This window comes from Rhopilema esculentum, chromosome 2 (assembly GCF_057945365.1).
Source record: "Rhopilema esculentum isolate cy_ngs chromosome 2, ASM5794536v1, whole genome shotgun sequence".
NCBI lineage: Eukaryota > Metazoa > Cnidaria > Scyphozoa > Rhizostomeae > Rhizostomatidae > Rhopilema > Rhopilema esculentum.
The window spans coordinates 3,278,783-3,290,512 of record NC_142816.1 but is presented as its reverse complement, the minus strand read 5'-3'; the positions used below and the strand labels follow the sequence as shown (position 1 = coordinate 3,290,512).

At 38.8% G+C, this 11,730-nt stretch overlaps 1 protein-coding gene across 2 annotated transcripts; it reads right to left on the bottom strand.

Moving 5' to 3' along the window:
- Positions 1-1,247: 1,247 nt before the first annotated feature.
- Positions 1,248-9,512, bottom strand: LOC135695358 (uncharacterized). 2 transcript variants are annotated; one of them, XM_089109881.1, is made up of 3 exons: positions 9,103-9,512; positions 8,017-8,103; positions 1,248-7,219 (listed from the first exon to the last, which is right to left on the bottom strand). In XM_089109881.1, exons 2-3 carry the CDS (start codon positions 8,090-8,092, stop codon positions 2,583-2,585), a joined length of 4,713 nt encoding a protein of 1,570 aa, XP_088966007.1. In that variant the 5' UTR covers positions 8,093-8,103; positions 9,103-9,512; the 3' UTR covers positions 1,248-2,582. The 2 variants fall into 2 exon arrangements, with proteins under 2 accessions (XP_088966007.1, XP_065070501.2); XM_065214429.2 differs by having other exon boundaries at positions 9,107-9,512.
- Positions 9,513-11,730: the final 2,218 nt, after the last annotated feature.

Sequence of the window (11,730 nt, the reverse complement as noted above, 5' to 3'; positions counted from 1 at the left end):
CTTAACCTTTTCTTTGAATTTACCTCTGACTTTTATCGTTATAAAAAGATGATTTCGGCCCTATCTTAGAATTAAAAACTTTCCTCGAAAATAATTGCTTGAAACTTGTTCTAAACTTGTTTTGGGCCAGTTTTGCCAATAACGAATTTTTAAGCATGCGCACTAGAATTTCCTATTGCTAGATCCTTTCGTTACTTTTACTCAGATATCACATTACATTGTTTAACTACGAAGGATCTTGGTATCGTTTCCAAACGATAGCAAAGTTTCCAATGTTATGCAAAGAAGCCAGAAGGAATGAAATATTATTTTCAGCGAAGATAAACTACAACGGATGGTGTTTCTACAAAATTTGATTTATTCTATCCGAAGCGCCATTTGAAGACATGTGTTGTGTCAATGTGCTGTGCCCAGGCCAAGCCAGGGGAGGTTTAGATGCCCTTGGATATATAATCAACGAAAAGACTATTTTTCATTTTTTTTCCTAGCCCTCGTGAGCTTGATGAGAAAAAAATTCTTTGCAAGGATCTACTTTTGCTCCCTTTCTTATTAAGCTCGTGAGCGCCTAATGATAAGTGGGTGTCCTCTTCGGTGTGATCTTTGTTATTTCACTTAAAAATATTCAGCAACAATCCAAGACCAGGTCAAGCAAACTTTCTTCCACGAGTCATTATTCATGCAGCAGATAATTAACTACTTAGGCATATGAAAATGTGTTTGAACGAAGATCAATTAGAAACAATTGACTTGAATGAAAGGCCTTTCAAATACTGTTGATAAATGTTGCTTACGCAATCCTTTCTTTACGGATTCAAAAATATTCGCGTCCACACGTAGCGTATTCGAATCAATTTCCGTCAGGGCATGCGCCATGACACACTTTAGCAAGTATACGTCATCGGATTAGGATAAATCCAGATTCGAGCGCCCACACGTAATCGGATTCGTAACGTATTCAAAAGTTTACACTTTGGAGAGCGAATTTGAAAAGTTGCGAATACGATAGCGAAGTCATCGGCAGCGTGTGGAAATGAGCCCTATACGTTAAGAACAGTTTGCAGAATCAAAAATATCGTATACGTGTGGAGAGGGCCTTTGATTGTATTAACCACTTGGATCGCTTTTTAATGTGTCTGACCCTGGGCTTTGAACCAGCCGAACTTGTCTAAGATACTGATCGTTCCGTTTGATTCAAAACGTTTAACTTCAAAGCTCGTAAAACAGACACAATCACAAAGACAACAGCATTTTACAAAATACTCTAATTTGAAAATAAAAGTTCAGTTTAAAATTACTGCATTTCCTTTGTAAGATTTGTTTTGAATGGGAAGCTATATACATATCCAAATATAACTCGTATAAAAAGCGACTACATTTGGCTTTCACTAAAGTTTTACTAGATTTTGCTAATCAACAACAAACACTTACGTGCAGACTTGAAAGAACAATTTTCAGGGTAAAAGAACAATTTTCAGGGTCCTTTAGCCATTTTGGAAAGGGAAAGTGAAACGCCCCTCGAACTTTTCTGATCAATCTAAATTTTGACACATCAACATAGATATATAGACTATTTGAGGAAATATTGTTTTAAATCATACTTGGGTTTTGCTGCCAACGGATTGTTTTTTGTTCTCTTTTTACAAACAATTCTTTTGATTTTCGATGAAAGTCTAACAAATAACACCTCTACCAAATTTCTTTAGCAGTTATATGATAGCCATTTCTAATTACTAATTACTAATTTTTTGCAAGCATGGGTAATGGGTATTTAATTCCCAGATTTCATCTGGTTTTGGGTATTGATGTGTGTAACTAATTCTAGAACTTTCTTCCTGATTGCCAGATCGTATGTCAGCCGAAAGAAGCAGGACATTTTTTACTTCCCTTGGCTGTAGCGCGTTGGCAATTTAGCAGTTTTGTGCCATGCTCCATGGGGGATTATTGATCTTGCTACACTGCTCATGAATGGTTATTAGCCTTCTCTAATTATTGCTAAATAAACTTTGATTCTTTTTAATAAGTCCTTAAAGGTATCTGCAACAACGTTCTTTTCAATGGGAATCCAAACCCACAAACTATGTAACGTAATTTTAAATACAACAGTCACACCCTATATTCAAAATTATCAGAATGTACCATCAATCTAACATTATTTTTTCATGTAACAATTTCCGGTCCGCCTAAATTGTTGCTTGTTTTTGCGTTTGTGCTTCTTGCCTTGAATTACAAAGTCATCTACGATGTTTTGTTTACAAAAATTGATCCCTTCGCGGGACGTTATGTGAGAAGTGACCGGGACAGTACTTTATCCCGTATGCACTGCTTTATCGTTAGGCAGTATATTGTTAACAATCGGAATACTCTATAAAAGCAATGATGCTACCGACTTATAAAGTCGTCCAGGTTTTGAAATAAGATTCCGGTTTCGGATGCCGTTTCCGGTTTGAAATGACTTTGCTAGACATCACTATGCATTGCATGGATGATGGCGTGTGTGAAGTGTGCATTGTTCCATTTTTGTAAGGCTTGCTACCTGTTCCGGTCGATTTCACTTGAGAATTGAGTATCCGACTTTGTAGCCTTTATACCCGCCTTTTCAGATAATTAAACCGCTTCATACTTCTAGCTCTTGGAATCCTACTCCGCTTTCTTAGCATTAGATTAGCAGTTTCAGTATCCGCTTTTAATGTCCTTACAATGTTTTTGGTATCCGCTTTCCGGATCAAAGCTTTCCCAGCTTCCTCCTCATGAACCGAACTTCTAGCTTTTAAACCCGGACTACTTAATTTTCCAAAAAACTTTTCCATATCCGTGGGTGGAGATACTATTAGTCTTTTTTTATTGAAATTCATAGTACTAGAAAGATCTGTCAATGAATTTCGCATACTGGCTGTTGGCTTCTTGAAAAAACTGTTCACTATAGTTGTATGTCCTTTTTCGGACGTTTTCTCGGTACCTCCATGTTGTTCTTCGTGTAAACTAGATGCATCTTTGATTGCTACATTATCCTTTTCATCGCTGCTTGTTTCTTTGTCTCCCAATATTTTCATAGCTTGGACGATTGATGTTTCACTTGGTTTTGCCAACCGCGACCGAGTTACGTCAGCTGGATCCACGCGGTTATTTGTTTCTTCAAGGGTTGTTTTCGATATGAGTCTCGATCCCACTGCAGATGGAGCTGACTCGGTTTCATGCAGCAGGGATTTGAGATTCGATGTTTCTGTATCATAAGTCCTTGATGGAACTAGGACAGAATTTGCTCGCAATCGAAGCTTCATCATGTGTACTTTGGACTTCGACTCTGGCGGTTCACTTTCAGTTGGTTTGGAGGATGGCGTCAGTATAAATGAAGACTTGGTTCCAGTGGTCATTCTTGGTAATTCAACAGCAGGCTTTATGAGATCCGACGACAAATCAGCTGACTCAACTGACTTAGTTAACATCTGGCTGGTCTTCTCTAGTGGATATTTTGACGCTGGTAGTGTTTTCTTTGAAGCCACCACGTCAATCATTTTGTGATGGTATTTCGCCATTGAAATCAATCTCGCCAATGCTGCTAACCGCACTGAAGGAGCATCCACAAGGCGGTCGGCTAGAAGCGGTGCAATATGACGTAATGAGCCACTTTCCATTACCTCTTTGTTTGCGTTGTGTCGATTTCGTTCCCGCATAAGTTTCCTGAAAGCCTCAATTCGTTTATTCTTCAGTTGAAGCCTTGACAATGGTTTAATTGCTTTGCCGTAACTGTTAATAGGGATTCCCTGACCAGCAGGAGGTACTGCGTTTGGTCGTGCTTTATGAGTATATACCCCCTGCTGCATCCCTAAATTATTGTATTGTGAAGTTTTGTGTTCAATATTATTCTTAGTAGCAGCAGTTCTATCTTTAAGCTGCAGAAGCCTGTTTTCATTTGAGCTCTCTGATTCATCTGACTGTTTGCTCTGCAAGGATCCCGTCTTGCTCCCTTTCTTAAGCAAGTATTGTTTTAATCCTGCGTCATTCTCAAGTACATCTAAATGTGCATTTCCTGGATTTAAAAACGGAAGCTGTGGTTTTAGATTATTGCTCTCAGAAATCGTAGAATCGGTTGTGCCTCCAGTTCTTTCAGAACCTGTATTACTTTTTCCTTTACTCGATACGTAAAGGTCGAATTGTTCTGATGACTCCTTTTCCTGTTTGCTATGAGCCTCGCTTCCTTCGGCATTTTTATTCTCTGCACTTTCCTCTTTACCATAGATTTTACGATTTTCCTTCTCTTCACTCTTTTCAACACTCTTCTGACCTTCCGCTATTTTACTTCCGGTTTCAGTTTCTCTCATCTCTTCTTTTAACTTCGCTTCCTTCAACACAGAATCCTCGTGACTAGCAGAACTGCTTCCGTGCTCTTTAGCTGTCTCCTTTTTGCCATCCTCTTCTTTGAACGATACTGTTTCATTTTCTGTTGCACTGTTTATTTTGCTAACAATCTTTTTGTTATTTCTCAACTTCGTCATCTCGGGCAATTTTTTAACCTTCTTCGTTTTATCATCGTCATCAGTTTTGCTTTCACCGTCTTTAGTTGTTTTCTCTTCGCTCTTTTCGTTGCTATCATTAAACTTTGAAGACTTGTCACTTCCCTTATCAGCCTTCCCATCCATCTTCTCCACAGGTTTTTTATTAGTCCTTGCCCCATCTATTTCTGGAACTGCCTTAACTTCCTTCACCTCCTCGGATTTATTACTGCTCTTATAATTTTCTTCTTTCTCGTCTTCTTTTTTGTTTTTGCTGTCATTTTCCTTTACTTTTTCTTCATTTTTCTTTCCATCATCTGCATCTTTTCCAGATTTTGTTTCTGACTCTCCTTCCTTCACTTTACTGGTTTTTTCTTCCTGTTTACTTGAAGAAGCCTTCTTATCATCATCTTCCTTCTTGGAATCCTCCGGTTTCCCTGTCTCTTTTGTAAAGCTCACTTTTTTGTCTTCCTTTTCTGCCTTAGAGTCATTCAATGAATTTCCTTCTTTGTCTCCATTCTTTGAATTTTCTTTTTTGCCTTCACTTTTCTCGTTCTTTTCTTCAGTTTTGCTTTCTTTTCCCGTGTCACCATTTGCATCCTTTCCATTTTCTTTCTCAATCTTCTTTTCATCCTCTTTCTGACCCTTACTCTCCTTTTCTTCTTCTTTACCCTCTGTCTTCTTACTACTAGTGTCCTTGCTGGCACTTTCATCTTCTTTCTTTTTATCATCATCACTCGGCGCCAAGCTCCCTGTAGGACTGACAGTCGTCCTCCTCGAATCAACAACAGCGTCTTTTCCTTTAGCGTTATTGGCTGCTTTCATCATCAGCTTTGCCAACTGTTTGAACTGCGCTGCTGGATCACTAATTTGACTTCCTTCTTGGAATTGATTTAGCAAAGCGGACTCGTGTTCCAGGTATTTCATCAAGGAATTGGGCGCCAGTCCACCAGTTTCACTCAGTGGTTGTTCTGGATCGAAAAAAAACCCATGGCTTGATCTTGTTGTTGGCTTCATATGTTTCAAAAGAGTCTTGATTGCCTTCAATTTCTTCGCTTTAAGATCTTCCTTTTCTTTTTGTTTATCTTCTTGTTTCCCTTTTTGTTTCTCTTCTGGTTTGGATTCCTCCCCATCGTCCTTTTGTTTTTCTTTTCCTTCCTCTGCGGCCTCTTCTTTTTGTACAGCCTTTTGAGGCTTCTTGCTGGCTTCAGAATCCTTACCTTCTTTGCCCTTATCACCACTCTTTCCATTGTCCTCTGGCTTTGCGTCATCTCCCTTCCCTTTCTGAACAGCTTCCAACGCAGTCATGAATTGAGTCATTTGATTTTCACCAATTCCTTTCTGTTCTTTCGCTCCCTTTTTCAGCATATTTTTAATGAACTTCAGCAATTTAAGATCAAGTTCCGACACACCTTCAGTTTTTTCTCCACTTGCCTCATCCTTCCCAGCATCCTCTTTTTCGTTACTTTTCTCCTCCTTAGTTCCCAGCTCCTTTTGCTTCAAAAACAATGCCAACTGCTCCTTCAGATTTTTCGTTGGTTTTGCACGTGACTTTTGCGCAGCCCTCAGAGCCTTCTGTTTCAAAAGCATCTTAACTGCTTGCGCCCGTAACTTCTTTTTTAGTAAGGCTTTTAGAAGCCGCATTGTTTTTGACTTGTCAGGTTTGTGATTTCCGCTTACCCCTGCAGCCTTAGCGTCCAACGAGTTTCCATGTTCGTCTTCTAAACTATATGTATTCGGTATGTTTACAACGGAAACAGCCTCCGGTGTTCTGCTTCCTCCACCAAGATTCAACCCCTGGTTGCCCAGCGCCGATTCTAAGGTTGCCACATCATTTGACAACGATGATAAACTTCCATCAACATTTTTGTCCCCACCAAAAAAACTTAAACTTTTATCGTTCACCCCAAGGCCCGTAAACCCTTTGGTGGCAGAATCTATTGCTTCCAGCCCTTTGCTGGCCTCCTGTAGACTTTCCAGCCCCTTGAATTGCGATGATTCTGTTGGGTTTTTGTTAAATAGACTCAGCAAATCATCCACTTTGGTTCCCTGTGCATTTGCGACTTGTGTTGTGCTTAAGCTTTCCGAATCCTTCCCCTTAAGCAATGCATCATCTTCTTCCAGCTTACTTTGAAGTATTTTCGCCGTTTGGTCCGTCGAGGCCGCTGTGTTATCCGACGAATATTCCCATAACCCAAAGTTCTTAACATCCTTTGCGAAATTTTTCGCTTTCTCCTTTGTGTCTGTTGTTACTCGAAATCCGTTATTGGATAGCGTTGTTTCGATTGCCGCATTTTCGTTAAAGTTCTTCGCGTTTTCAGGCATTTCTGTGACAACACCTCCATCTGATACCTGCTGCGTAACTCCTTGTTCGAAGGAGCCCCCCGGCTGTGTCACCGGCGACTGGGTTTGGCCTAGTGCTTGCATTTCTTGTGCTTGGCCTTGTTCCGCAAAACCCTGCAGGGGGTCAATTGCTTCTTGGCCGAAACTCTGACCTTGTACCATTGCCCCAGGCATTTGCATAGCTTTGTCTGTTAGTTCCTCTGCTGGTCCCCCGGCAAATTGAGACACTCCACCCTGTGGCATTTGCTGCAAAAACTGCTCGCCTTGTCCGAAGTCAGGTGTCATAATCGACTGACGTTTCGGAGAAGAGTTTGTAAATTTTCTCTTGTAAACATGATGAGGTATTATTTCGTCCAGTAAATCATCTTCTTCATTACTTGCTGCGACTGATTGAAAAAATATAAAAAGGAACCTATTCAGTTTTTAAATCAAATTTTGCGACTAGCAGCTCCAGATTGTCTCCTAGCATTTCTTCGCCTCTTAAATGCAATTTGCAGATATAAAAGTGGCTTAAGCCATCTTTCAATCAATGTTAGCCAATCACTGAGCGTGTAAGTGGAATCACATTCGCTGATTGGTCAATTTTTGATTGAAAGATGGCCCTTTAGAATCTGTCAATTGCCTTTTGTCGAGACAAGTTTTCGTTAACCGTTTATAGATGCTAGGTAGAGACAAACTTTGTATCTATAAAAGCTCAAAAGATCAACTATATCAGAGTACGAGTTTCTCTCTATGCATATTTGAAAACCTGACATTGATAAGCTCGATATAAAAAACCCATGCAGTTCCAAATCCAAAGTATATTATCCTTCCCAAAGAAAAATCGACAAAATAACAACTTTTGGACTCGTTTTTTAAAAATGGAATTTTACAGTTTTTTAATTTTTTTTTAGCCCAGTCCTAAAGCTTCTTAAATTTCAAATCAGTTTTATTTCTGTCTTCTCTGAACATTATAAAAAACTGGGGCTAATATAAATAGCTAGTATATTTTGGCTGAAAGTGGCTTATCAGATTTTTCTCTAATTACGAATTTTCAGCGGTGAAAATTAACGAATTTATGGGGATTCTGGCTTAAATCGTATTAGTGGTGAGCAAGTTATAAATTTGTGACTAAAGGAAAGATAAAATATTCTGTACCATTAAATTTTTAAGCAAGGATAAATTCAGTATGTTATCAACCTACCTAATAGAAATGTTGCAGAGATAACAAAGTAACAGAAGAGTGTGTTTAAAATCCATTTTCTGGTATGATCGAACATCGTACTTTTGTCTAAAAGAAAACATTTAGTATCAGAAAAATCAGTGTTTACTGACTATTCATAAAGTGCTCCATGAGCACGCTACAGTTTCACGCTGAATGCGATCACCAAGCAGCTATTCTATTAGACAGAAGATATCACCAAACAGAATTAGATATAAAATGTGTAAGAAAGAGGAACCGCAGAATAGGCTGTCCGCCGGATTCTGTGAATCTTGCAATGATTGTTGTTACTAAAGATATACAGGAACAAAGCAATACGACGACAAGAATCCAATGTCAAGAGATAAGATTTTCAATTCAGATGGATATTAACTTTCCTATGATCGATTTTTTCATCCTCATTCAATACGTATTCCTTCGGTGGCTACTTCTTTCCATAAGTGCCATGGTTCATATTATAATGCATATACCAGTAAACATCCATTGCATGTTAAGAAATTCGGAAAATCTGTACATTTTATCTTTTAAGCAGGTACTTTATTTGCAATAACAAGTTAAAATTGGCATTTTATCTCTTCCTCTTGAGATAGAGAAGACCTACACTGATTTGTTTATACTTTAAATTGTAGCAAATACTCTTTCAGTCAAGTGAGCTGCTATAAAGTTTAAAAAGGAAATCTAATGGAACTCATAAAGATTCGCCTCATAACCAACCGGATCAAATATCATCTACCATACCCTATGTAACATTAAGTTGCCTTACTTTGTTATTGTTGAACAATTATCTAAAGAGCAAAATAGGGATCATAGTAAATGCGCATGTGAAAATTGCGAGGTATCTCGTAAGCTCACTGCTGTGCATAATGTTCCCATAAACAAACATTCAAACTTCCTTAACTCTCCAGTACTCGCGCTGTGACCATATATCCCTACCGATTCCTTGTGCGTTGTGATTTGCTTTGCTAACAAGAATAAGATATATCTCCATTTTTGCACAATCAACGGTGCAATATCATTGAACATTCCATTTACTTTTACAACCTCGCTTCTGCAAGATAACATACTTACGTACGTTTTCAAAGTCTTTCTAAATCAACATGCATTAAACTTTTAAAACTCTCCAATCCATTCCGTGGAGCAATCTTATAATTCCATTCCATATAAAAGATTTTCCAGAATTATAGAAATGCTTCTTTCATTATTGCAGCAGAGATATCTTTTTCTTGATAACCGTCAAAAAGGCGTTTTGTATACCTGCAGGTATTTGCACTTTTGTATACTTCAGCGCTCAATGATCATGACCTTTCGCTTGAAACTGTGCATAAATCAAACCGGGTGTCATGCAGGTCCTATAGCGCAGACTCAAAGCAGCACGTCTCCTAGTAACAGATACCGCCATTATGATTCTTTTGGATCTCCAATGTTTTTTCTGCCGCTCTGTGTTTGGTTTCAACAAGAGGCCTAAGTTTGGAAATTATACGCCCCAATTAGCAGAAACCTAACATATATTAACCACGCTGTTTCGTTGAAGATTCTTTAAGTCAAAAGTATTCTATAACCATTGCTAACTGTACTGCATCGCTAATGTAAACCATTTCATATCTATACATAATTATACAGAAGAGCCCTGGGTACCAAAACGTCACTGAACTGATGCAGAGCTACGTTTTTACGACACACTTACACCGACGTTATAGAACAGCCTCAGTGGTGGCATAAAGGGGGGCCAGAGGGGCCATGATCCCAGGCCCTGCACTTTTTATAGCCTGAAGGGGTCCCGCACTTAAGAAAATTTTAAAACTGAAAAGAAAAAGAGCCTCGCAAACGTTTTCGGCCTTGCCGTCCCCAAACCACCGGTGAACAGTCTAATAAACCATAACCATCGCGATTGCTGTTTTCAAATCTAAATGTTAGCCCGATTTCACGAATTCCCTTTAAAATATTTAGCATTGGCTTTTCGCCTGATAGGCAAATTATATTTGCTGAGACGCTAGACAAGACTGGCTGAATTCCGTCAAAAGACCTCGAACAGGACCCTCTATCTCTTAAAATGCTAAGTCTGATAAATCCAAGTCTAAGTGGTTTTGAAATTGTTAGAAATATTTCATGAAAAGAACGAAGCATGGCCTTTTTGATTACCCTCGCTTCAGTGTATTTCCCTCACAAAGAGGCAAAAGTTTCCTAAATGCCCGACTCTTACTATACCCCCTGACACCGAGGATCCTTGAAGCCCTTGTTTGCTACATAGCTAGGCACCATAAAAGAATTGCAAACGGTTTTGTTAGGTCAGCCCTTAAAAAACCAAGGCATCCACGACTTTCTAAAATACATTAGCGTTATCAATTGTATCGACTATATTGTATCAACTATTTATATTTGTTTATTTATCCCGTTTGCTAAACAAGATAAACCTGCCTTGTTGTAAACTGTTTTCAGTACACTTTTATGATAAAAGCTGATGGTTCTGTGGGTTATTTTTTCAAATAGATGTAAAATAAAGAAGTATTATATGAGCTTGGGACATAATTGAATTTTCATGATATTTTCAGGAATTTTCAGGATTTTCAGGGGCATTTCCTTTGAAGTGGGGGGGGGGGCAATGCTAGTAACAGAAAGGTGATCAAAACAGTGAAAGAGTAGGTTTCAAGCCACTCTTTCTCGCTTTTGGATAAGAAAACTGTTGTGTTTTTCGCCTCAACAGACATAAAAGAAGAAAAATAAAACTGTTTACCACACGCTTTCCGTATCAAACTTTCAACATCCAAGTACAAAACAACTCAAAGAACAATGCTATTGAAATAGTACGTTCAGTCACAGAAATGGTGTTCAATCAAGCATTGTGATAAACACCTTTAAATAAAAGTGTATTTTCTAAAACCACAACAAAAACCGTCCTCGAACTGATTTTCGGAGGCAATGTGCAGACCAGAAGGAGCTGGTCACCCTAGCAGGTCCGGTTTCGGTATCAAACCAAGTATCAAACCTGACAGATACCTCACGAAGGTAGGGATCTCGCCGGGAAGCAATTTCATATAATTTAAATGATGTTTGCAATCTAGAATTTAGAATATCGCCCTTTTTCGTGAACAGAAACTTTCGCATTACGCCGATTTCAAGACACATTTCAATTTTCAAATAATTAAAGATTTTGAGTCATTTTCCCAGTAGAACACAGATTTGAGCATCTTTTCATACATGTGCTGAAATACCTGTTACCTTCAGGCTTTTAGAGACAAACTGACACATATAAGGACCCAAAATTATGCTTTACAGCGAGAGTTATCCTAGGCATGAGTGGCACCAGAGGAGGGTTAGAAGGCTATAGCTCCATAAATACTTCTGTTGGAGGGTGGAAGATCCCGATCTTCCATACATTTGGACTCGACTATTTGACAACAGCAGCTCTTTTGACTCAGAGTCCATGGCACAACCCCTAAACTGAGGCATGTCGCCCCTAACATTCTACTCTTTTGGCAAACCTGACAGAGTACTCCGCCATTAGGCTTTCATTGGAAAAGGAAGAGGGAGAATCTCAAAGAATTGGTCTTTAAGATGAACATCACGGTAAGACATACGGGCGGCTATTAATTGCTAAAACTTTTCTCTATTTCGATGTCTTATACTATCTTTACACTGTCTTTACACTATGTTGCATTGCATAGAAGAGTTTTATTGTTAAAAGACAACATTCAACCT

Coding starts and splice junctions, on each gene's coding strand:
- LOC135695358 (XM_089109881.1), bottom strand. CDS start 8,092: ATGTTCGATCATACCAGAAAATGGATTTTAAACACACTCTTCTGTTAC. Junction 7,220..8,016: donor CTCTGCAACATTTCTATTAG/GTAGGTTGATAA, acceptor TTTTTCAATCAG/TCGCAGCAAGTAATGAAGAA.